Consider the following 27,623-nt stretch of genomic DNA (forward strand, 5'->3'; position numbering starts at 1 on the left):
GAATGGAATATTAAGCACCCAGGTCTTTTGTGGAGCGTGTAAGCCATTTGGCTCCACTCATCTATTATTTATCAGCCTGGCAAATATTTTATCAGCCTTAGCCTCTCATGACCCACTCTCATGTGAAGTCCCCCCCTAAATGAGGAAGAAAAAAAGAGAGGAGTACAATTTCTCTTTTTTCCCCCCATTTATCTTCCCTTTTTACTTTTTGCCTCATTCGTTCTAAAACCTGAACAAGGACACAGGGATTCGTATTAAGCTCAGTTACAGGAGCAAATATGTGAACTATTCCTCTGCAGTTCCCTCCAAGTTGCCTTATCTCAGGCACACTGCCACCTCCATCGCTTTGGAGATAACAAATAAAAGAAAACAGGAATCTAGATTTGCTTTATAAATCATTATCTTAGTTTCAGTGTCCCCCCCCATTCATCCTCCCCAACTCCCTCAAGCCAGCCAACCAGCCTGAGAAGAAGAGAGAGAGAGGTTCCTGTTTTCCCTTTCAACCTGAGAGTAAATCATGCCAATTGAGGGACTCACCTTGAGGTCTGGTGGAGATAATTGGAGTTGGTTAGCGAGGTGTTCTGTGCTATTACCTCCTGGTACCAGCGAATGGCTGGGGCTTGTCTCACATTCCCTAAGGAGGAATACACTTGCCTGTTGGCTCTCCGCTAAGTGTGTGTGTTCGTGTGCGTGTGTGCACATGTACATATGTGTGTATGTATACCCATAGCTGGATGCTGACCTCTCTTCATCACAATTTAATGGCCCGTTAATGTCATTGCTTTGGAAAAGGGAGAAGCGTGTGTTGATTTCGATAGTCGCTCTTCCACCAAGTGCTTCACTTTCACACATTAATATTCATAGCATTGATTTATTTTCAGAATTAACCAAAAAAAACAAGAAAACAAACTGTTTGCCAGGGAATTAATCCTGACAGGAGCGTGGCATTGTTGTGTTTTATTTGAAGACGGCAGGCAGCGTAAATATGCATATGCAGATACACAGAGCAAGACACCAATTAAATGTTGATTAAGTCCTAACTATTGTGGGACTGGGTTTATAAGAGATTGCACAGAGACAAAAAAAAAGAAAGAAGATCATTGCTTTCTTTTTTTCTGTCCGATATGAAAAATGAATGCAGTTAAACATGCAGGCAGGGAGACAAACACATGCAGACTTTTTTGTTGTTGGGAGCTTTTCACATGTCCTGGCTTGATGTTTGGGTGGATCGTGAGGGGTGGGGCCCCTCTCTCTTTTTCCTCTGGCAGCAGTGGTTTTCAGCCGCCAAAGGCTCGTCCACTTTTGGCCGGTCAATTGTGACACTGTGTGTGTCAGTGAGCAGGGGGTCTCCTGGTAGTTGTGCTTGTGTGTGTGATAGTGTGTGTCCGCTTCACACATTGACTGTGAAGCTGCAGCAGTATAACAGCGGCTGCTGCTCCGGGGTCCCGGCGGTATTGGCCTAGCCCGCAGTCTCTCTTGGCTAACTCATGTTTCATTCTTTGGCAATTTGCCCTAATGAAGTCCCGCAGGAGCCCCTCAGACCTCTGTTCTCTTTCCATATTTAATCATGTTATTTTAATCTGGGGGATGAGCTAAAGCCTCTTTCTCCTGCCTGGTGTGCGTGTCTGTGTGCGTGTGTGTTGCAGGTCATTACTATAGCTGAGTTTTTATGAGACGGGAATGTCAAGATGGGGGTGCTGCTGGTTTTAAGACGCTGGAGACAATGACTTTAATTTTATGTGTAATGTTGGTTTGACAATGTAGAGAGCGTCTTTAAAAGGGAATGTCATCTTCATGTGATTGCTTCTCATTATTTGTTGAAAAAGAGGTTAATTATTCCATATTTTCTCTTTAATTTCTTAGTCATGGTAGTTGGGGTAATTTTGATTTTTATGGCTCCTGTCAGCGCTGTTTTGGGCTGCCTTTGTTGCTCTTGTGCAGGTCGCAGCACAATTCATATTTTGACGTTGAAATTGAAAAGCAGTTAATTAGGAACGCAGGGATGGTGTTTGTGCTCCGTTCTGTGTTTGAAACAGGCTTGAATCTGTACTTGAAATAATTTTTTATCTAATTTGAAAACGCTATGTGCAATTTTAGCAATATTATTGCAGTGCTGACCCACCACAATTGAATCAATATTCAGGAAGCACTGGTTTCATGTTCTGAGTGTGAAGCAGTTGCTGCCTTTTTTTATGTCAGTCTTTACTATACTTTCCTTTTCACCTCCTCATCGATCCTCCTCTCTTCTGCTGCGTTCATGAGGTTAAAGACAGGTTCCTGTCAACTGGTTGATCTTCAGCTTTCAGTCTGTTCTTCTCTTCCTCCAACAATAGCTTGCAGGTCTTGTGTTCATCACAAAAGCGCCAGGCATGTCAGTGTACCATGTGTTTCTAAGGGCTTTTGTCTTTGCGCAGGATTAAAGGCTACAGCAACACGTTTGTCAGTGATAACTCAATGAATTCAAAGTACATCAACACCATCACAACTTCAGCGCGCTTCATCAGATTTCTTTAAAAACAGCATATTACCAGGGTATTGTTTGGATGGAAATAGAGCGTCTGTTCTCTAGACCTTGGCAGTTAAATAAGGTGTTGAAATGTACCAAGAAGAAAAAGGAATATCAGTGTGTTTAATGCAAATGTACTATACTTTTTCTCACCTCACTGCTCTTCTTTCTTAGGGGCAGTTTCTGAGAGTGAATTCAGTCAAACTTTGAACACAGAAGAGTATTTTTGTGTTAGTGTGTTGTTGTGGAAACATGGGTTGAGTTTGTCCTCTTGTCTCTTTCTGTAGTTAACTGCATGTGTCCACGGTGCGGCTGCTATGCTCTTCCCCATGTTCTGGCAGCACATCTTCATCCCAGTGCTGCCCCCGCATCTTCTGGACTACTGCTGGTAAGGTTGACCACCTCAGAAAAAGTCACAAGTGCGCACACACGCACACACTTACACACAGGCGTACACACACACACACACACACACACCCGCCATGTGTGCTGGTCATTCACGCAGCCACCACTGAAACCTTGGTGTAAAATTGCAGATGCACATGTTCGCACATTCTCCCACCCGTTCTTCGCTTAGTTCTCACGATTCCTCTCGTGGTGCGCCTGCTCCTGTGTGGCCCCTCAACATAATGAACAGCCCAGATCACCTCGCTCCATATTTCATGCCAGTGCTAGCTCCACACTCTCATCATCTTAGCCCTCTCAGGGGTTCATTACCATCCATCCAATGCAAATCTGACAAATCTGAATGGACTTGATTGGAACTGAATGGAGAGTAACGGCTCATCTGCGAATCTGCCAGCGTTCAGGTCAACTTCAGATCTGTGCATGTTAAAAGAAAACACGGAGTGTGGAAGTCAGCTTATGTAAAGGGAGCTGGTTTAGTACAGGGCTTCTTACCATGAGGGACACATCAGCAGAAAGCTCTTCATCACTGACAGTAAAATGTGATTTCCAACACTCTGTGAAGACTCATCTTTATCTTATTTAATCACAGAGGTGAGCTCCATGCACTGAGTAGATAATTAAATAATATTACATGCCATATGTGTGTGCGCAGTACGTCAGAGTTTCTGCTCAATCTGGTGTGTGTGTGAGCAAGTATCTGTTACATTCATATAACAGAGTGGACAGTTACGACAGTGCAGAGCAACAGGCCTGCTGCTTGTGTTGCTGTTGCTTTAAGTTAATTATGAGCCTGTGGCTTCTGAATCATTCTGGCCAGACATACACTCAACCAAAGCTATTCCATAGTTTCTGCCTCTGTTAACCTCATCGTAAAACAGGCTTTCTGTTATTTGACTATTAAGTTGATTTTATTCATCTTGGTACATGGGAATCATACACCTATGTCTAAACATTTTCTCCCCTCTCACTTTTAATATGAAGATAAACATGACATTAAATAAGAATCAAATAATGGTAATAAATTAATATTTATTTAGCATGAAGAGAACCCTTTTGAAACTTCTGCTCTTAAAATTCTCAACAGTTTTACAAGTCTTTCCATACTTTCGGAATCTAACATCTTGCTAGTGGAAAAACTACATGACGTTACTTTTAAAAGCATTTTTGGTAAATACAAGTATTTAAAAGTTTCCATAATTTTAATGGATATTGGAAAGTTGCAACATCTGTATTTTCTGTAATGTCTCTTCTTGTGAATTAACGCTTCGTGAAATTTGAAAATTTGAGACAAAATATACAAAAAACACTTTTTTGCATTTGAATCCACAAGTCAGTGACCGAAAATCTAAACTACTGATTAGCAGCAGCATGAAGGAGAAACATGTTTGTTCAACTCCAACTCTTCAATCCAGCCCAGTAAAGATGAGTTTGTTTGTCCTGATACACGATGGTTAATTTAATGGTAACTTCCTGTTATACTGTGCTCCTTGTAAATAATTTTTAACAGACAACAGTCATACGCTACATGTAATGTGATTATAATACAGCTAAAATGGTTTTGTTGCCCTTGTTATGATTATCTTTACATGTGCAGCTTAATTGAATTAAACAGCTCAGATTTTTTTCACAGCCACGACACATCTGCAGTTTTCACAATTTTTTTTTATATTTAACTTTTAAAATAGTCTTTTTTTATTGAACATCACAGATACAGTCACACGATATATCACAGTCAGTTAATTTCAGGGCATTCAGTTTACGGTTATTAAATACAGATAAACCACTCAATGCATTGAAGAAGCTGTAATTTATTCAAGTTTATAGTTTAATAAATAAAGATTAATCAAATATCAATGAAGTGATTTAATGGACTTCTGCAGATCAACTAATCTGTTAATCAAAGAGCATTCATACCACATCTAATGTATTTCCTTTTCCACATGAGAGTGTGGAATGTACAGTGTTAGTGGAGCCTCCATATATATTATAACCACATATAATCATCTGATATTGATATTGTTCAGAGCTTTGTTTTCCTCTCTTCACAGTGCCCCCATGCCATACTTCGTGGGAGTTCATCTTAGTCTGCTAGAGGTATGTTCGTGAATCTGTGGGTATGTTTACACAGTATGCATATGAAGTATGTTTATAAATGTATATATAGATATTTAATATGAATTTCAATGTGATTGTCTGTAGATTTTCTACAAAAAATCTAGGGCTGTAAATGCATATTGTAATTCTGCAATTGCAACATGGACATGTCTTCTCAATACTGGTGTAAAATTCAAATAATGAATTGATTACAGTAACGTGGCATTGAATCAAAAACACTGCAATTCTTTACCACTCAAATTACACGGAGAGAAGCAGAGAAACCATCTGCAAGCAAAGAGCATTTTTACTTCATTGTTAAACCCTGTGTGTTGGCTTGGGGTCAACAACACGGCTGTTGTGTGTGAATGCATGTAGCACAAGCACATTTGCGCTTGTGTGTGCGTGTTTGTGTGAGTGTCATTGTGCAAATGCATATGTTATAAAGCGCATGTGTGTGTGTATGCATGTGTGTGTGATATTTGTCTGACAGTTGCAGCAGTGGCAGTATTTATCACACTCTGCATCCGTGACAGACCCCCTTTCCACCACTACATAATTAGTCCAGATCAGCATGTGAGCCTCCACTGCACAGGCTGTCACAAAAGTGACAAACTAGAAATTCACACACTGTGCTGTACACACACACCCCCGCACACACACACACACACACACACACACACACACACACACACACACCTGCCTGCATCCTGTACCACACTGAAATAATTGTTGAATTTGTCGCCATCAGGATGCACACAGTACAGCATCACCGTGCTGTTGTTGATGCATGAGGTGTTGGTGCAGTGGAAAATGTTTGCACAGTCCAAATGTTTCCTCCCAGTGTTGTTCTTCATTCTGTTCTACAGAAGATGTTTTAACATTTTTCATTGTTAATGGTAAATCAGTGTGATGACAGTGTGGTTTTAAATGTGGCCACTGTATTTTCTCCTTTCTCGTGCTTCAGGGCATCAATGACTTTGTCTTCTGGGAATCACACATGGGCCAAACTCAGGATTTCAATTTGATCTTGATTTAAGCATTTAATCATGAAGCAAATAGCATTTACTTGGTTGTACTTATTTTTTAAAAATATGCCAAACATGATTACCAGTGTAATAATATATGTTAATAATTGTTGGTAACGGTAACGGTTTATTTCTTTATGATCCTATAAAAACAATTATCTATACCTATAAAAATGTGCTGGAGTTTGATAAATGAATAAGCAGAACATTTGTTATGCAACAATTTTGTAAATATATTATATTTACTTCTATTTGACACAGAAATAGTTACAGTTGGACATGTGTTCAACATTTTTATACAGTGGTCAGAACTGTTTTGAATTACTATGACTGAGCTTTGCCAACAACACTGCACATTTTCTCCTTTAGAGAGTACGAGGTCGATCACTGGAGGATGTGGTCATTCTGAATGTGGATACCAACACCCTGGAGAGTCCATTTGATGACTTGCACAACCTGCCCAGTGACGTGGTGAGGCACGCACGCACGCACGCACGCACGCACGCACGCACGCACGCACGCACGCACGCACGCACACGCACACACACACACACACACACTCTTTTACTTCTCCTATTGCAGGGGTACATCAAAAAATGATGTAGTTTGTCAATAACACAAGACATTGATACATCTGGGAATTGATAAACAGGTACAGACTTTAATCTTAAAAACAAACTCTTACTCCTCAAACAGCTCTTTGTTTTCTAAGGACCGGCCAAAGTGTGTGTGTGTGTGTGGTGTGTGTGTGTGTGTGTGTGTGTGTGTGTGTGTGTGTGTGTGTGTGTGTGTGTGTGTGTGTGTGTGTGTGTGTGTGACTCCACTTGTTCATCTATTGTTTCGAGTTTCACACAAACAAACACACACACCTTCCAGAGCTTCTCAACCTTTATTGTCTCATTACACTTGACACACAGAATGTTCATTTTTACTCACTTGCATAAACACACATTTTCTTGTCCTTCAATGTACTTACGCTCACACACACACACACACACACACACACACACACACACACACACACACACACACACACACATGCACACACGCAGAAACTTGTCAAAGTACAGCTCTGTCCCCTCCCCACATCATTAATGACTGCAGCACTGGCTCCTCGTATTGTGGCTGTCTAAAGTAAACTCCCGTTGTGTCGTATGACGCTTGAAGGCGAACAGCATTCCCCGACCATCAGAGGCTTGTGGGAAAATGTGCAACTCCTTTCCCTTCATCTCTATCCATTCTAATCATTATTTCACATAGTCTTGCATTTCTGCCTGCCCACTGGCACGTTTCTGAGAACGAGAGATAGGAGGAGGGAACAAGGCAGAGGAAAGAAAAGAAAAGGCAGAGATGGGTGATTTTCTTGGGGGAGAGAGTGGGAAGAAGGGGGCCAATTACCAGTGTGGGCAGTGAAGCCACCTGCCAGCGCATCGTCTCTTTAATTAATGGAGCACTGACGCCGGTCAGTGCTACAGGAAACATCACCACGACGTCAGGGTCACTTGCACATTTACACACAATGAAACACACACACTGAAACACACACACACACACAAACATCCAGAACAACACACTTTCTTGTCGCCCCTGTCTCTGTCAAAGCAGGGATCTGTTTGTTGAGCTGGTTTCCTGGGCGTCTGTGTATTAGGGCTCCTCTATGAAACACTGAGGCCCCGCTGAGGTTGTGCACAAACTATTACCCACATTACTAACGGTATATACTCAGGTTCCACCGCCTACTGGACTCCTGCCCTAACAGCAGTATATAATTCAATCCCCTGCCCAGCAGACTCCAGACCTTCTCACTCCCACACTTCTCTGGTTCTCCTGATTTAGCACTGCTCAGCCTACTACAACTGCCAGTGCGTATGAATGCCTTCTTACTACCTGCACTAGTGTGATCTTTCCTACATTTTATACCATTTCCTGCCTACTACTTTTAGACTGTTTGCCTGCCTACCTTATCGCCTGCCTGGCTGCTTGAGTTTCATGACACCTGTCTCCATTCTTGTCTCCCTCTTGGAGTACTTACCGCCAGCCTGGACGTTTCTTCCACTCGCTGTTTGCTTCTTTGCCTGTGTGCCTGTCTGGCTACAGTACCTTCCTCTCACTTCCTGCCTGCTTGCTTTTCTGCACCCAGGGACTCAAGCCCTAAATTAAACTGCAAACTGAGTTTGTCATAAAAAAGGAGTCAGGGCTTTTGAAAAGCGACAGAAGCAGAGAGAAAAGCCTTTGTCTTTGCCGTGTGATAAATTAAGTGGCAGGCTCAGAGCCTTTTTCGCTTTGATCCCCTACTCACCATTTTTCCTGACTAATGACAGAACATAGCCCGCATATCATGTCAAATTACACAACCTGAAACAGAAGCTTCTCTGGCATTAATATATTTATTGTAACAAATTGTTGTTGTTGTTTTTATTCCTTTTCCTTTTTTTCCCCGTCTCCTCTTATCTTTTCACCGGGGCTAGTAGATTAATAAGGGAGCGAGCAGGTACTAATTGAGTGGAATTCCAGGTCTCTTGTTAGTTTGCTTGTTAGTGATGAGGACATGCCACATGGCATTTGATGTTTGTGTTTACACACAGAGAGATGTTTGAGGCATTGTGCAGTTTGTCAAACAGAGGCCTGAAATCTTGATTAATGCTTTGTGATTCTCCGCCGCAGCTGAAGCGGCGGCGCGTTGTTCCCGAGCTATTAAAACCGCTCTTCATTTCCCTCTAATTCGCACTGTAACATTGGCTACTTTAAACACTCTATTCACTATGAAACTGAATCCCTGCTCATGAAGTCATGAATATTCTCATTTAAAAAGTCCAGCACCGCTTTATGTGAATATATGAAGCATGTAAAGGATTAAAAGGTAAAGGCCACCGGCTTTTTTTTTTTAAAAAGGGAAAACAAAGCACTCTGATGTTGATTTAAACAAACCTTAAGAAATCCGTCTAATTATGGCATCGCAGACTGTGAGCACATGTGGACTCTATTACGTGGCCCGGCTGACCAGTGGCCATGCTTTTAGCAGGTTCAGAGGTCACAGTTGTCCTGAATTAGCTGCCGTCTTTCAGACAGGACCCCTACACCGGCTCCACTAGTGCCCGCCCCTTAATGGTCTTTTCCCACAATTTCACACATAATATTTTAGATTTATTGACTATTACAAATGCTACCATGCCAGTAGCGGTTCCGTTTAGTAAAAAAAAAAAAAGGAAGGAGTTAAATAAGAGAGTAATTGTAAATGGGTCAAAAATTGATGCAACAATCTCCGGAGAAGAAGTTTAAAAAAAAAATTTAAATTGTAAAGTCACTTGAATCAGAAGTCCAACATTTATTGTCTTTTTTTCTGTATTTGTCTTTTTAAATGTTTTGCAGTAAATATAAATCAATGAAGTCAATCACTTTAATTTTTTTTATTTTCGTTTTTTTTACCCCTTTCATTATTTATAGCAGTATATTTTTTATATTTTGTTTGAGATCAAGGAACTTTTGTTTTCCTTTATTGGAGTTTGTGTTTTTTTAATTATTATTTTTAATAAACATTGTGATATTGTTTGAGAAATAAAGGAATATATTCAATAGTTTTCCCCATTAATAAATCATATTAATCTCAGAGAGACTGTGCTTGTGTCAGTAAAATCAATGTGTTGACAAGCACGCTGAAATGAAATAGTCAATAAGAAAGCTGTAGTTTTTCCCTGGAAGATCAAGGTATTTTTGTTTCTTTTTCTGAAATCCACAGTTCCTCTTCCGCACCAAGATTTGTGCTGATAAAGTTATAATTGGCTTTTCGTCGGTGGAGCTGTTTACTGCACTCGCCATTAAAAGTATCCAAGAATAGCAAATTAGGAGTCTGTTAATTCTGAAAACAAACAGTGTGTGACTGAATCAGATTTGTATTTGATCCCAGCAATTGATCTCAAACCAATGACGGAAGAACGGAGGATTTTTTTTTCATGTATTATTCTTTCTGAGCCACATATTCAAGCTGAGGTGCTACAATGCAGCTCACATCTTTATTTTCAGATGCTCTTTTTCACATCACAGCCTAATTCCTTCTATTCTCCTCCTCTCTGCCTCTCGCTACTTTGCTGACACCGTGTACCCATGCATTCCAAGCCCTCACACATTTGATCATTTGTATTCCCAATCAAGGGGGAAATTTACAGCACACACTCCTACTTCCTGTATTTCAAGCCTGCATTTGGAGGTTTACAAATGAATGAGGGGGTTGAGGTTGTGTCTGCGCTCCTCTCCTGAGATCACCTGGCACACTTAATCAAACATTGCAGCTTTAATTTGGTGTTCATTTTCCGACGCTCCCAGAAAACAACATCTACATCATCATCTACAAGCGAGCACAGCCGACAGCAGCAACACTCACACACGCAGATGCACAGACACGCGCACAGACACCCACACTTTTATCGGCCAGGAATGTTCATCAATGACACTCAGATCTAGCTCAGGAGTAAACTTTTGCTACTCACAGATTTTTGAGTTTCTCAGCCAGATTCCCCCATTTTGAGTTTAGATACAGCCGAGTGTGTCTCATTTCACTGGTGTCTTCTTAGTATAGCGGAGCCATCTACTGTAAAGCCCCTCACACACTGCACTAACTCCATGGTAGCTCAGTGGTGGGAATGCTGTTGCTCCACCTCAGTTACATACTGTACATTACCAGAACCGGTCTCGCTGCTGCAACGTATAACAAGCAAAGCATCTGATTTTGTTGCCGTGTCGACTCTGTGCTTTACCAACTGCAAAGGCCGTCGTCATTTGAATCGTTGACGGGTTACGATTGGTTTTAAATGGCGCTGAACTGTGCACACACCTACACCGCGGTGTTAGCAGCCGTTCGTTTACTCATGTGGAGTTTAAAAGCTGCACTTCATTTTCACATAGTCGTTCTGCCGGCGGTTCGCTCCGGATTAAAAGTCAAAAAGGGAGAGCAGCATCACCCACTGCGTAAGTTATTGAAGTGAGAGATGACATTTAGCTGTAGTTAATTATGTATGCAAAACTCAGCCGCTCAGCTGCTATAAGAGGTCAGCTTGACAAAGTAACCTCACACCGGGGAGAATCTCATGGCAATGGGATAGCCCTATTAAAATACACACACAGAGACTTTTCCTCCCCTTTGCTTTCCCACTCCTTTTCATTTCGCCTGACTAATGTATTGTGTTGCATACAATATTGTACGACTCGCCTTAGTAATAGTCTATCTATTCTAGTCTTTCTCGATTTTTACATAATATATTTTATCACAACACTTTACTAATTTAATATTCACTGACGTTATTTTTACCATCCAACCTCAGACTTTTATCATATGTGGCTGCTTATAGGAGATTGTAGTTAACTCCACCTCATCAAATTTAGTAATATCCCCGTCATTTTGCAGTTCTATTGTAAGACTGAAAAAAAAAAATCATAAAATACAAAATTTTAAATTGAACGAATGGATGAAATTTCTAGATTCTGAGTCACATGCTCATTGTTTACGTGTAAATGTGCATGTGTTAGAATATATGCCAGTGGTTTTCCTTGTGTGTCTTTGTTCGATTTTGTGTGTGTGTGTGTGTGTGTGTGTGTGTGTGTGTGTGTGTGTGTACAGTTCAGACTGCAGCACATCAAAAGAAAGTGGGAGATTTTCATAACTATTTTTTTTCTTTGTAGTTCTTTAATTGCGTCCCCATGGCTTTCTTTCCCTGGACAGAATCTTAAACAAAACATTCTTTTTTTGTGAGAAGAAAAACCCAACTTTTTCATTTATTTATTTATTTTTTTAAACAACAGACAAGTGTCAGGGTCGTTATTTGGGAGGAGTTTTTTATGCTCCAGTGAAAATTTAATATAAAATTCTAAATATATACTTGTGTGTGTAACTTTTCTCTTTCTTTCTTTCTTTCTTTCTTTTTTTTTTAATTTGCTTAATATTATCAGCCCAGCTCCTACACTTGGCATGTTTTGATTGCTATCTTTTCTGGGTTTTTTTTTTTTTTGGCCTATGATTTGTATTATGTTAATTAACAGCAGACTATGTCGACCATGTCTGTTTATATAGTCACTTGAATTGAAATATTATTTCTTCATTCAGGACCTTAATGATAAAACCAGGATCATTTCATCAGGTTGAGTTTCATAATAGAGTAGCAGCAGTTGTAGACCCTTTGTTTTTCTGTAAAAGCTTGCTCTAGAATAAATGTATTACATACTACATGTAGTACCTGAGTATTAGTAGTGAGTGGTATGAGCGGTTATCGCTGATGGATGCTTGAAATAGATAATATTGATGCATCAAGTCACTGTGTGTGTGTCTGTGCGTACAACAAGCACACACACACACATTCACACAGATGCCTGGTGTCACCTACAGTGGTATCATCCCTTACAGTCAGGCAGGGATCATCGTTGCACCTGCTAATTACCATCTCCAGCTGGAGAGTTAAATGGAGATCTGTTCCGTGTCTGACCTTTGAACCCATGCTCTTTATGTGACGCACTTCAAACCCTGTTTTGGGCTGGCTGGGCTGGGCCTTAATGAGGCCCCATGTCTGCCCTCTGTGGGCTGTGCGCCTTGGATGCCCTGCTTTCATCCCCGACCATCTTCCCTTGATGTAAATTGAAAAGATCACAGCTATGGGGAGAAGACCTGTACTGGAAAGGCCTCTCTGCATAGATTATGAATATCATAACTCAACAGTTTTTTTTTTCCCTCTCCCACAACCACACACTCCTCTCTCTCCTCTTGCCCCCCCCCCCATCCTTCCCTGTACAATGCTATAGTTCTAATTGGACCCAATGGGGGACTTTCTGCTTTTGATCTCATCACCGCCACTGTGACTTTACACTAAAAATGTCACTGCCAAATAGGGTTATCACCTGTAGAGCTTGGCCTTCCTCTGATGCCTGTACGCATCTCGTTAGCTTCACTCAAACTGTAGAAGTTAATTAGTTTGACAGGGCTATTACCGTGGAGGCATACTTGATGATTGTGGTGTAGGCAATTACTAACCATACATTTATTTTTTGTGTCTATTTGAGGGCGGTCGCTTTACAAAAATGCTGTTCTGGTATTTTGTCATTCACCGCTACCATATTTGTTATATGTGATAAATGAATTGATCACCAAATGGGAGTAAATAATTTTACATCATGATTAATTTTACTCATGGAACTTCAAACTTTATCACCCATTTTTCTCAAACACGGGAAGCAAAGGGAGTGATTGTGTACCCACCTCATTAAAAAGTGTCTGCCACTGCAGTGCTCTCACCCGTTCAAAGCAGCAGTACAGAACTCTGTGTGCAGAGTAAACTCCACTATCCCATCTCCTCTGACAGTCTTTGGGGTATGCCTCCTCCTCTTAGACTGACATTGTGTTCGCTTTGATTCTCCCCCCCAGAAAAAGACAGTTTAATGATTTGCAAGGATGAAAAAAATATGTGAAAATGCACACAAACATGAAATATTAATTCCAGAAAGGGCTTTACATAAACATAAAAGCATTTAGCACAATGAGTGAATATGGAGATGACACTTGTTAATTTAACCGTGATAAACTTTCTATTTGATGCCTGGGAGCATTTGCAATGGCACCACAGGGACGTTGTGGAGAGTGAGAAAGCCCAGGGGAGAGGAATCGACGCTGTTCATTTTGTCTTTGTCCCAGTTTAAGACTGCCACTCTCTCCATCTCACTTTCTTTCTCTCTACGCCTCCCGGTTTATTTCTGCCTGTCCTCTGTTCGAGCTGTGCTAACACTTTGCTTCTCCTCCCTCAAGTTTTCCAGATAGGCTAATTACAGTCACTCAGTCCGTGATATCCTTCTAACGCCGCAGCTTCACAGCATGATATATTTGGCCACCTCTCTTTGAAAATGACCAGATCAAAAACGTATCGCATTGCAGAGCAACTGGAGCCTTTTAGTGGTAGATTTAACCCCAGATTGTCTTTCTGCCTATATATACTGATACTAGTAATAACAGCATTCAAACTAGGATTATTAATAAATTAAATAAATGTTTCATGTTGTTTTAAAGCAGTGAACAAATCAGTCAGTAATAGGAGATGCATATCTGCCACATACACTGATCACACTCTGCTTAATGTTTTACTGTATAAGGAGGTGATGGAATGAGCTGGTGAAATATGCAGCACACTGTTAAATCTTTTAGGCAAACTACTAACCCAAAATTTTAATTTCACTTTATCTCCTCTGCATGGGCAGTAAGTTTTATAACATAAAAACACACAGAACATCCTCACTGGATCTGCACTGTTGTGGTGAAGAGCTGCACAGTTCTGTAAGAATCATTCATCTGAATTCTATGTAGATTAAGCATTGATTTTATATATATATATATATATATATATATATATATATATTTATATATATATATTTTTTTAGCTTTTTTGCTTTTATAACAAAGCAATGCAATGTTATTCAGGGAGGAACACAGTTATTCTGTTTTTCACTAGTAAAGGTTGAAAGTTCTATTAACTTATCGGTTTTCTTTTAAAATCATGATTCAATTCCATGCAACCGCTACAACAGCCCACTCCCCACTGCATTCAGTAATATAGACCTCCTTTGCAACCCAGTCATGCTTTGTGCAAAGCTGGCACAGCCCACACAGAGAGTGGCAGTCCCTCGCTATCTCTGCCTCCTCCTCGCTCTGCCACTGCACAGTCAGACTACTGCTGAGCAGGTGAGGAGAGCCTCTTGACAACTTCCTTCCCAGACTCCCCAGGGCCCGGTGGCCGGGGTGAATCTTTTGTCATCCTGAAACAAGCTCGGGCCTGCTGCTTCTCCACTCTCGCCTGGAGTCCTGGAGACGGAGCCAGGAGAGAGGAAAATAATTAAAGACATTTTATGTCAAGAGTCCTTTTCTAGAGGGAGTCCGGGAGAGCCAACAGGGGAGGGGAAAACAAGAGAAAGAAAGAGGAGGGGAGTCAGAAATGGAGGGAGAAGCAGAAAAAAAAAGCAAGAGAAGGTGATGGCTGGCAAAGCGGGGGTGGCAGTGCGGAGAGAGAGGGTGAAGAATGAAGAGTGAGGATGTGAGTTTCCATTTCCTCTCTGTTGTCCCCTCCTTCTCGCCATCCCCCCCGATCCTCTGCTCAATTAGCAAAGCAGCAGGTGCTCGCAGCAGCACAACAGATAAGCTCGGAGGAAAGGCTGAACATTTTCCCGTTCTTTTCTTTCCTTTTTTAAGATGACCTGCAAATGTGATACTTCACACCCAGAATGGGCTAGCTGTTTCCTCCACCAATTTCAGAGGTGATAATTCAACTTTTACCTCTCCACCCCTCCCACCCCCTACCCCGCCAATCTCTCCCTCTCCCTCTCCCACATTCTGTTTCCACCAGGTGTCCTCTCTGAAGAGCAAGCTGAAGAAGCAGTCGACGGCAACAGGAAGTGGTGTGGCGAGGGCCTTCCTGAGAGGGCAGGCCGCTCTGTTCGGATGCTACCGAGACGCCCTCAGATATAAACCAGTAAGGATTTACTGTCATAATTTCTGCAGGGATATTGATTGCATCACCATTTCATCTGTGGGCCAATATACACTTGAATGAATCTTGAAATATGCACTGATTTACCATAGGACCAATATTGAGGCACAGTGTTTAATCTAACCTTATTCCAACAGTTTGTTCATCCAAATAAAAAAAGGAAAACCATCTTCTCACTCTTGTCTCATGTAGTGGCTCTCAAATGTTTTCTGGCATGTCCCCCTTCAGAAGCCACAGTATGTTTAAAGCCCCCAGCCACACATTTTTTAAACCAATCAATAACAATCATCGTACTGAGGTATAAGTAGGTTTTCCCATCATATTAATGCAACTTGGTGTCATCCATCCCCCCATGCAGTGGCTCTATGTTCCCCAAATATCTTTTTACTTAGTATCCGTGTCTGTGATTTCCAAGAACATGCAAATATAACTAAAATGAAATGATTTGTTTATTGTGCTTCAAGCACTGCAACTTTGTCATGTTAAATATGCAACAAAAATAATGCATCTCTGGATAATCAATAAGCAGCAGACAAACGGATTCAAACTTTTTTCAACAAAGCTTTAACTTCTTTGAATCGCATTTGAATAATGAGACTATAGATATTAAGGATAAAGGCCGCAGACTGAATCTTTATCCAAAAGAGGAAACATTTGCAGACATGAATATTTACTCTCCAGAGTATGTAGTGCGTAGTTGTGATCTCAGTTTGTGTGAACCGATTTAAATTTCACCGTCTTCCGGTTGGAGCGGGGCAGTTTTGACTGAAGGTAAAAGGTGTGTTTTCAGTCAGAGCGCAGAGCTAAGGTGGGCCTGTCTGAGGCAGTGAAATGTCAGAGGAACTGAAAAGAGTCAGGACGTTCCCTTTGAAGATCCCTTTTAGCCACCTTTGGTGTTTTACTCTCCTTTACTAAGCCCTCCTAACATTTCTTTTCTATATCTTTTCTGCTTATCAAGTGTGAGTCAGAGCAAAGCAAACTACAGCATGTCCTGTTTGTCAAATAGCGAGGCCTTTGTTCCTTTGGCTTTGAGATTAATTGGACTTTGTGGACTACCGGAGTCAAGATGCTACATTATTGATGCTGTCTCTTTTTTCTTTATACAGACAGTATACGAACAAGCTGCCTCCCCTCTGACACAACCACTCTGTGTATGTGTGTGTGTGTGTGTGTGTGTGTGTGTGTGTGTGTGTGTGTGTGTGTGTGTGTGTGTGTGTATATTTGTGTGTGAGCACAACACGCATTTAATTCTCAGTTCGCTCACACCGCGTTTTCTCTTAGATGGTATCTGTATAAAAGCCTTGGAGTTTACATACATGCACGCACATTAACATGCACATCTGCATTCATGAAGATGCTGATGCTCCCTGTGTTCTGATATTTGTGGAACATCACTTCACTAGTTGTTGTTCTGAGCCGAGGAAAAGATCATCCTCGACAGAGCCGAGCGGAGCACTGTGGTTCACAGGCCCATATGCCTCGACAGAAGGAGGGGTGTGGATGCTTGGTGGGAGTCTTGCTGAGTTGTAAATGAAACAATACTGGAAAATGATAACAAGTTGAAAAGCAATCAGCTGATTAGAACGGCTTTTCTTAGGTCATCTGTTTCATCTCGCGTCGATGCTCCCCCAGGTGCTTCTCACCAGCTCGGAGCAGCACACATGTCTGGCACAAGAACCTGAAATAGCAATTCAAATTAGTTTTCACCACCATTGATGAAAGTCAGGTGGGTGTCTATATTTCATGGCTGTGCGCTCGGTACCTATTCGTGGCAGAATTTGCCAAAGTTCTACTCAAGTTGGCATGTACCGTTTCATATCTTCCAACTAAGTGTCAAAACTCTGCAGGAGGGTGGTCGGGCTGGATTTTAAAATAAGTTTAGACTCAAAGTTCTCCCAGCAGCCCCAGAGGAAGTTGACAAATAACGGTCATTTATCAGAATTTAAAATAACTCTTCTTTATGCAGATCACTAAACCCTTACATGTAAGACGAGTTAAAACATTACAAGTACAAGGAGTGAGTGTGTGTGTGGCTTTCTCTCCTAATGCAGTTACAGTACCAGCCCCAGTTTCTTGCTCTCAGTATTGTTTTAATTTAACTTTATTGACTAAATACAATTAAGACGGTGGGTTTTTTCATTGTCTTTGTTGTGCTGGCTGCTCTGGTGTAAATATAAAAAATTTAAATGAATGTTGGTGTCTCGTAGCAGTTGTGATTGACATGTATGTACCACAGGATTTTGCTGGACAATGATTTGTACACAGACACACTCTTATTCAAGTTAACTTGGAAAGTTTTTAGATGGTTTTTTAGTCTCTGAACACTTTTTCTTTTTGTAGCTGCAGCGTGGTCGGAGGCTGTAGCCATGTGAAGACAAAGCTGATTAGGCTACAGCTGAGGCTACTTTAAACTTGGCTTTAATACGCCTTAAAAAACTTTTTGTGATGTAAGTGGAGCAGTGTCTCTGTGATGTAATTTGGGCCACTGGTATCATCCCTTTAAAATGGGGTTAGTCTCCAGTGTCGTTAAGTTGTTTTTATGTGCCACGCTGTGTTCATAGCCTGGAACAGACAAAGCACATTGTTTTACACCAGAAGAATTTGGAGCATCATTGAAATATGTGAGAATTATGTTAATTATGAGAAAACATGGATTGGAGATGACCGTGGGGCTGAGTGTGATTGGCCTGCAGTGGTTCTGTTGTCATCCTCCGTGTCTATAGCTCACAGGCCAACAGACATGATGTAAGAAATAGTAATAATGTGATAATGTGTGAGTACAGGGGAGTTTACTGGGACACTGTCTTCTGGTCTGGGGGAGATCGTGTGCGCGCTGCCAAGGGAACATGTTATTTTATAAGGGACTTTTTTTTACTCTCCCTCCTCCTCCTTCCTTCCTCTTTCCTTCCTGTCTCTCTTTTACACTCATTTTCCATTTCAGGCTCACTTAAGCTCACTAATGAAGAAATCAGTTGAAATAGTTCTGTGTGAGAAAGTGCATAATGAAAGCAGACACGATGTGAGTGTCTTAGTGCTGTGAATTACATTATAAACCACAGCGCTCAGTTGAGACCCCCTGCCTTTCAAGACACCAAAAGCATCTGCCTTCCTTCCTGCGGCTCGTTTCTCAACTAAGTAAACATGGCGAAAAAACAGATTGATACAAAGAACTGTGAGCCAAAATGAATTAGAAATAATTGTGTGTTTTCATTTTTGCCAATAACGTCTCCCTGGACTCCTCAGGGGGAGCCTATCACTTTCTGTGAGGAGAGCTTTGTGAACCACCGCTCGAGCACCATGAGGAACTTCCTGTCCATGGCTGTCAACCTGCAGCTCTTCAAACAGGTACAAACATCTGTGTATATGTGTGTGTGTGTGAGTTACAAACCTCTTTTAAGCCAAATTAGCAGGTTTATTTAGCTGTTTTTTTAATGCAGGTAACAGCGATTGTCTCCTTTCCCACTCTCAGTAGAACAGTTTGCATCTGGGTTTATTTGTTTTTTTCCAACATCATGTTCAACGTCAAAAATGCGCCAGAAACTGAGAAGGACAGTGGGAGAGATTTGCTATTGCTCTTTGTTCCCAAAGAGATCTATACATTCATGTTTTTTTATGCGCCAATGTCCCGAATTTCATTAAGTGTCATAACGTTGTGCCAGTGTCCAGACTGCCAAAACAAAGAAAAGGACGAGATTTGGGTGTTGGCCTGGTTGTCATGTTTCCATCACTGCCGATTGGAGCTGGTGCAGATTTAAACCTCTGTCTGCTGCAGAGTCATTTGCAGATAGTATACATTCCCAGTGCAGAGAAAAAGACAGATGTTAGTGGGAGGGTGTACTCAGTACTCTGGAACGAGTAAAATTAGTATGAACAATGAGAATGTGGAAATCGTGGTTATATATTTGACTTTGACCATGTAAAAACAGGACCTAATTTTCTTATTCCAGTTATATACTATAGACTGCTGTCACATATATGTATACAGCATTGACACGGATGCACAGCTCTGTCCCTGTAAGCTTCAGCCGAGCACAAATGGAGAAAGATGACTGATAGAAAAGCAGTGCTTGTATGGCAGGCTACTCTGTCCTTTCCCCATCAATGTCAGTTTATTTTCAAGCTGTTTATTTTTTGAGCAGATTTTTATTTAGCAGGGTAAAAAAAAATCTTCAGTTTTATAGGTAAAAAATGTCTCTCAGCACCTCATGTGCTCAGCAACCTGTCAACTGGGTAAAGTTAGCATTTAGTATCTTGACAGTTCAGTAGTTCAGAGTCAGGAAAAATGGAGACGAGAGAGAGGGGGGTGGGGGTTGGGGTGGGATGGATGGGGAGGGGACCGGGATTATAGACGGTTATTGACCCCGAGAAACTGTTTACTGTGGTTATCTCTCCACACTCCTCTTAATGTGTCTCTGTTTGCTCAATTTTTACTGAATGTACAAACACAACCGTGATAAGTCAGGCATGTTAGAAATACTTTTACTGTACAAAACCATATCAAGTCAGGCAAAAAATGAACAGTCATCAGAAAGTAATCTACTAATGTGCAGTATATGTAGAGTGACGTGTGCAAGTGTGTTTTTGTACGGTTGCGAGGACATTTTAGCCAGTTGTCACGACTTTGACAGGCTTCTCCAGGGATAAGACTTGGTTTTAGTGTTATGGTGAAAGAAACAGGTTTAAGTCAGAGTAAGAGTATTTTGTCAGTGAGTGTCCTCACAACATTAGAAAGGATGGGAGTGTGTAGGTGTCACTCATACTGCCCCTGCTGTGGGAACTAAATCTGTTAACTCACTGATATTATGGGGACTTCTTCCTTAAGGGGAAAAAAATAACATAAATCATTAAATTTTAAAGTGAAGTCACGTTTTAGGTCAGGGTAAGGTTAGGTATGGTGTGTGTGTGTGTGTGTGTGTGTGTGTGTGTGTGTGTGTGTGTGTGTGTGTGTGTGTGTGTGTGTGTGTGTGTGTGTGAGTGTGTGTGTGAGTGTGTGTGTGTGTGTGTGAGCGAGCAACTATCCTTTATTCATGCTTGGTTACACGAGTTTCCCCTAAAATCACTCATGTATACTTAATATGTTTTTCGCCCCAAATCCCTTCAGCAAAACTAAACTTAGCTGAGCCTGAGCTGAGAGGAGAGACACCTCTGGCTCCAAAGAAAATTTCCTCTCACCCCTTGAATTTTTCTTTGTGCTCTCTGACCCATGATAGTAGTGTGATTTACCCCTGAGAGTTTCTGCACAGCGGCCCTCAATCAGCCTTTTGTTTTTCTGGACACTCTGCCCATCTATAATTTTCCCAGGCAGAGCAGATAGCGAGCATCAGTTCAAAGTATCCTCCCGGCTGGCTCCTACCTCAGCGGTAGCATTGGGAAACAGGCCCTTATCTCCTCCACCTCCTCCTCTCCAGCTCGGGGGACGGGTGAGCTTATCTCCTCCACTCCTCTTTTGACTAAAGTGAGGGAGGCCAGTGGTCCGCCCGAGCTCTGCTCTGGCCATGACCCATACCCGTTCGCAAACACACAAATAATACTCAACGTGCCTGGCCACACACATGCACACATCCATTGTATATACATAAGCACATGCTGTGGGACTGGATTTGTTTTCTGTTCTTATCCAGGTTTTGCTATTGATTGTTTTTATACAGACTTGTATTTTATATATTATATAAATATATATTTTCTTCACTGTCAGTATATTTCACATTATTTATAAGCATATAAGTACAGCAGCTGTCTAACTGATCCCCCAGTAACAGGGAATAATACAAGGATGGATTTTTATTTATAGAAAAAAAAAATGTGAATGCACAAATGTTGCATCATAAATATTACAATAAAAACAGGGATTAACCAACAGTAGCATGTTTAAAAACTTCAAACTTTTTAAAACTAGTTCATTATTTCTGCTAATTAGTTTTTCTGTTTTCTTTCTGTGATTCTTTAGCTTTGGTGTAAACAAACAGGTTGTGTTGCTCCAGTCAGGCAATCATCGTTACTGGACTTTAAACAGTTTTTTCAATCCATTATTATTTAATGATATGTATCATTTATTCAATTACACAATGGCTTTTGGGATTTTTAAATGTCACTTTTATGTCAAACCTGAATTAAATTCAATCCACATTTTTGTGATCGTTACACCACGTGATACTGTAGATTTCACACAAACTGAAGTGCACACGTGTAATGTGGAGGTGTTGCCTGAGTTTGAGGTGTTACCGTCTGAGCAGGAAATTGTTAGTTCTTGAGATACTTTATTCAGTGTGTTTTGTTTTATTTCCCTGTAGAGCAGCTCTTTGGCATCATGATCAGCCACAAATAATCAAATTCGACTTCAGATTTTCATTTTTTTAATCCGCATAGATTTAACCAGATCAGGAAAAAAGGTAATTTTAATCATGTGCCACTCTGAAATATAGACACTGAGCCATCCCTGAAGTGAAAACATTCAGACACACCACTCATTATGTCACAGTTTCACCCTTTAACACACTTTTGCTCCCAGTTTTCCTCTCTGCTCGGTATACCAGCTCTTCTCTGTTCAAAACAAAACAAGTGAGAGAGATCGTCCTCAAGACTGCAGAGGAAAACCTGTCTACATTAACCTGCTTCCTATCAACCATCCTCAGCCCCTACACACTCACAAGCACACATGCACTCATGCATCACTTCTGTGTGTACTGTGCTAGCAGAGACTGATTCAATGAACTCTTACTGAGCCACACAGTTGTTCATTGAGTCTGCAGGAGGTCTGATAATGTTCTGCCAGGAGCCTTTGGAGAGACAGTCAATCAATAACCATCCGTTGTTCTGTGTATAAATGAATGTGAATGAGCCAAAAGGTGCAAAACCAAAGAATTTGATTTAAAAAAAAATCTTATTATGTGGTGGCTCCCTCCACTTTACAGTCTATGTGACTCCATATTGCAGGAGTTACAATAAGCTGGTGAGTAGATGTTATAAAAACAATAAGAGTAATGGATAAAGATGTAATACCACAAATGGCTGCTGCAGACTGGCCCCAAAAAAGCTCCTGCTGCACATAATTTGTGGTAGAAAGCTGCATATTAGAGCCAGTGAGCACAGCCTGAGTTGCTTATTTGGATCTTTATATTGGGGGTGATATAGAGAATGATTTTATTAGATTGATTGACATCTATCTCGGCATGTCAAGCACCAGTAGCACTCCTTATGCTTCTGTTTGACCCGAGTTTCTTTGGTAAGATTAAAAAAAATGTAAATGTCATGAAGTGACTTTTTCTTCACACAGTGAAGTTTGTCCTGACTGAGACTCATCCTGAAATTAGCTTCTGTTTCTTTGAGAGCTTGTTTTTTTCTTCTAATTTTTGGTAACTCTCAAAACAAAGAAAATGAGCTCCTTGTTTTTCACCAAGTTGTGTTTGTGTACATGAGCGAGTGCTTGGGTGTGTGTGTGCGTGTGAGCGTCTGTGTGCGGTGATCACAGTCTGCCATTGTTGAGTAATGTCTAATTAAGGCCCACAGTGCGGCAGGTAATGTGCCTGTGGTGTGTGCAGGGAGATGGGGGAGGGGGCGAGGAGGTGATGATTTGGGTTGATTATCTGCACTAATTGGGCTCTCCAAGTAGCGGAGCAGTGTCCGGAACCTGCAGTCTCACCTCTCATTAAAATGATCTAATGATGAGCTTCCAGATCCTCTGACCAGAGGAGCGGGCGGTGGTGTCGGTCACTAGTTAGCAGGCTGTCCCTGTGGACACGCACCCACTGCAACACTGTTGTGTTACACTTTGGACACACTTGCATAGGTGGGTGTAGAATTGCTACTGTGAAAAATCTGTTGCTGTTTTTACATATATAAGCATTTGAAATGTAGGAGGTGGTGATTGTTAATTAATGCAGTCATCAGTCAAAAATACATTTCAGCATTAAATCTAAATGACACCACTGCTGACTGTAAGCTGCTGTTTCCTCCCACCTCTACACAAAAAGTCCTGTATGGATTGTTAGGAACTTTTACGGTTTAAAAGATTAATAATAGATAATAATATTAGAAAGTTATATTATCTAAAAGAGGTTATGCAGTACACTCATATGGGAATGAATGCAAAAGCATCGCACATAATAGAGTTAGTTTTTCAGAAATAAACAAAAAGGACAATACAGTATAATGCAGCTGAAACTTTCAAAAGTATAAGGATGTCAGTTAAGTGTTGAAGAGGTTTGTTGATGTTGTAAAACATTTAATAGGAAATTAACAGCAATCTGTCAGTCATATGGTTAGATTTAAAACTGTACAATTTCTGTGTCTGATCTACATTCACACAATTTTTTGCATTCAATTTTCATATTTTCCTTCAAAATGTAAAAGATATCTACATATACACTCACACCATGTTGGAAAAACAGTTTTTGCTTTAATGATAAAGATAAAAGCCATTGAATGTATTTGTAGGTGATATTATCATTATTTTAGATTCCCCTGCATTTATTTGTTCACGCTTTAATGCTACTGTCTACTCATGCTATTTTATTGTGTTGAGGCGTGTTTGTGTGCATGTTTGCTTTTACTTGCACAACATATTTAAGTGCGTTTGTGCTCATGAAATGTGTCTTGACTGTTGGGTCTATATTTATGAGATGGAGTTTTATACGCTCCACGTTACACAGGGAGGAAATGAAACTTCCTCATGTCTCAGACAGTGTGCAGCATGTCTGCTGCTCTAATCCCTCATCTGCTCCACATTACCAAATCCCTATTACCTGCAACCCACCTAATCTTGCCATGTAGTTTCCGTCAGGTAGGATTAATAACAGCCACTGTGGTTAGAGTGTTTGAATCTGTGTGTATGTGTTTGTTTAAGTGTGTCCACTCCCCCCCCATCTCCCTCCTTTAATAAGCACATTGTAATTTATGGTCGTAGTTCATCGACGGACGGCTGGCCAAATTGAACGCAGGCCGCGGCTTCACCGACGTGTTTGAAGAGGAGATCACAGAGGGGGGCTTCTGTGGAAGTGAGTAGTGCCGGGCCTGTCTATCAATTAGTCACATAATGCGTGTTTGCCATATTTCATGCAACAGGCAGAAGTTATTGTTTAACAGTGATACCTAAAAACTATGAACATACAAACCTTTAAAGTTATGAAAATGAAAAGACAATTCTGTCGAAACTGTGAACCAGTTAAATGTAAGAAAAGATAATAATCATAAGAAACTTGATACAAACACACATCCACTTGTACAATGGTTAAATATAATACAGGAAAAGATAAGTTATTGCTCAATGTTTAGTGATAAAGATATCTGCACTGTATAAAACTATTAACAATGTCAATTATTGTAAAGGAATCCTAATAAATGTGAATGACACTACCAACATTAAAATGTAAACCTCCTGTACAGTTTGTTTGCTTTGTTGGTGTTTTGTATATTTGTTTAAAAGCAGTAAAGTTGGAAAATAGAAAAAGGCAAACAACGATAAACTAGTTTAATAAACTTAAGTTGGTAAATTATATTATATACGTAAAATGTCAATTTGAAATTTTTCTCGTCCTCACATTCTTATTGTTCAGATCACATTTGAAGTCTTTTGTTTCTCATAAACACGCCTGTGACCACATAAAGGGCTTTAAATATTAATGTGCTAATTAGCTCTATTTTACTTTGAAGAATAGATTTAATTATTTATATAGATAATATTTTTCTCATACACGAGTTGCTCTCAGCTGTTCTCAAATCAGTGCAAAGCTCAAATTAATAGTAATAAATATATATATAATAAATTAATGAATCAGCTCATTTTTTTATATTTTACATCTCCAGTGTCATTTACATCAAAAATCTTTGTTGGAACTGATAAACAGGTGAATCTCACTGAAAGAATTAATAACATTTTGGCAGGAATGAGCTTTATCACATGTGAAGACATCAGAAGTTTGAGTGTGAAACAAATCCCACAGGAGCGCTCAGACAAATTAGGTTGTTTTGATCCTAACACCTTAGGTTTGGAGTCGTATTTACATGACAAGAAAAAAAGATCCAGATGTGTCAGATAAATACTCGTCACCATGTTATTATTAGGCTTATCTTTTCTGATCTCGACCCAAACCCACACTGTCGTCTGCAATTATCTTCTCTGAACACATGAGAAAACAGTCCTCCATTCTGCCCTCACACGTCCAAGTTACATCAGGGTTAAATTCTAGATCATTTTCAACTGTAAAAATTTTAATTTCTAATTATGGTTAGTAAAGGGGCAGAAAGGGCAAAAGAAGAAAACAACTTTTAACTTGAAAAGTTTACTGGAAAGAGTTTTAACTGAACTAAGGCCAAAGACACAAGTTTAGTTTCATGAATATTTCACTTTATTTTCTTCAGCCACTTTATAATGCCACTACATTTCGCTGTAATAATATAAAAGTGATTTTTCCCACTATATAAAATTCTATAAGACCGTGTCACAGAGTAACATCCATAGTAACTTTGAAATGTTCATACTGTGCTATTGAGTGCAAAATGATTAATTCATATGTCCTGTGTTTTATACGTCCCCTCAGGTAATTCAAGGTCTTATCAGCAGTGGATGCACACCGTAAAGGTATTCACAGACCCCCGTGCATATCACACCTAAATGCTTTTATCTGGGGCTTTTTCTTTATGTTCCACTCATTTTATTCCTGAGTTATATTTAATTAAACGCGTGATTGACACGACTCCGTTTGAAGTCCTGGTGTTGCCTTCGGAGTGAAGGGGCTGCCTGAATGTACAGATCCAGCTTGAGTGCACTTTGGTGTGTGAAGCGGCGCGTGCAGCAGGACAGTGGAGGCAGACAGGGAGGGAGACAGAAGTGATTTGACGTGACAAGACGTCCTCCAACATGACATGTTGATCTGGCAGCAAACACAGGCGTTACTCCGCTGAACCGACCCAGGAACACAGATCTCTCCCTCCTTCTTCATCTCCTTCTGTCGCTTTCCTCCTCTCCTTTCTCTCTTTATTTCTCTCCCTCTTTTCATCTCTGTCACAGCCCCCCTCTGTCTCTCACTCACTCCCTCCCTCTCTCCGCACGCCTTCAGCTAAGGCTGAATTAGTTCTCTAGAGTGCTCTTCAAAGGTTTGTTAAAGTTCACATTTCCTGACTGACAGGGATCTATAAGAGGGGCCTTCACCTCGGCCCCTCTCCCTCTCTCCCTCTGCCGACTTCTGAAACACTGTCTGCCATTTACTCTGTTGAGCCGTTTAGCTGACGCTTTGTGCTTACACTAAAGACCAAACACTAAGAAAAAGAGTGAGACGCCAAAAGGAGAGATGCGGCAACTCGGAGAGGAAAAGACAAGACAGGCACACAGAGATATTGGGCACCGTAATGTCAGTCTGCAGAACTCAAAGTAGAAATCAATCATGCACAGTTCCTTCCATCTCTGTTTTAGGCTGCTTCTAAACCAACACGTCCTGTGGGTCATACAGTTTATCATGGCTCAGCAGTACGAGCCTGATCTCACCACGTTGTGGCTTCATATTGCAATACTCTTTGTAACTGCACCCCAGTTTTGGTTGATGTTAAAATTGAATCCTTGGGGTTGGGTTATCGTGCGGAAATATTGATTGTGGTAATGATACGTTTACTGTACATCACACTAATGTAAGCAGACAAATAAAATATACTACACACTAATCAATTATATGCATTGATGAGGCTAAAAGTCCTCATGTGTTCAACTAAAACTTAAATATCACAAATTTAATTCCAGTGAGCTGATAAACAATGACATAAAATTACTCCCCCTGTATGTTCGTATACGTGTGCATCATTGTATGAATACATACACATATAGTGAAGGAATAGTTACCTGATACCTGATGATATTGGGTTTGAATGTGTGGAAACTCCCTCTAAATGTATTTCGGTGTCTGACAAATAATTGTCTTTGTCTATCACAGAGAGGAGGAGCACTCATCAACACGGCCGTGACAAAGGTACGTTCTTCCGCAAAACTGCTTATTAGGCAGCCACATCGTGTATAAATTGAATCCTCAAGTCTGGAGAAATCCATTGAAACAGACCTAGGCTGACATTTTTGCTGGTTCCTTAGAGAAAAAT

General features: G+C 40.6%; 1 protein-coding gene across 8 annotated transcripts in view; it reads left to right on the forward strand.

Annotated features, from left to right (window-relative positions):
• dennd1b (DENN/MADD domain containing 1B) overlaps positions 1-27,623 on the forward strand; it is a 100,805-nt gene that overhangs the window by 57,990 nt on the left and 15,192 nt on the right. For 7 of the 8 annotated variants that reach the window (XM_069521760.1, XM_069521756.1, XM_069521754.1 and 4 more), the window contains 8 exons: positions 2,794-2,894; positions 4,963-5,008; positions 6,406-6,507; positions 15,402-15,527; positions 18,789-18,890; positions 24,448-24,538; positions 26,081-26,121; positions 27,464-27,499. In XM_069521760.1, coding sequence (XP_069377861.1) covers positions 2,794-2,894; positions 4,963-5,008; positions 6,406-6,507; positions 15,402-15,527; positions 18,789-18,890; positions 24,448-24,538; positions 26,081-26,121; positions 27,464-27,499 — 645 coding nt within the window. Of the gene's footprint in view, positions 1-2,793; positions 2,895-4,962; positions 5,009-6,405; positions 6,508-15,401; positions 15,528-18,788; positions 18,891-24,447; positions 24,547-26,080; positions 26,122-27,463; positions 27,500-27,623 lie in introns of those variants that run through there. The other variant, XM_069521761.1, reaches the window with a different exon arrangement.

The sequence above is a fragment of the Paralichthys olivaceus genome, chromosome 3, assembly GCF_024713975.1.
Source record: "Paralichthys olivaceus isolate ysfri-2021 chromosome 3, ASM2471397v2, whole genome shotgun sequence".
Lineage (NCBI taxonomy): Eukaryota > Metazoa > Chordata > Actinopteri > Pleuronectiformes > Paralichthyidae > Paralichthys > Paralichthys olivaceus.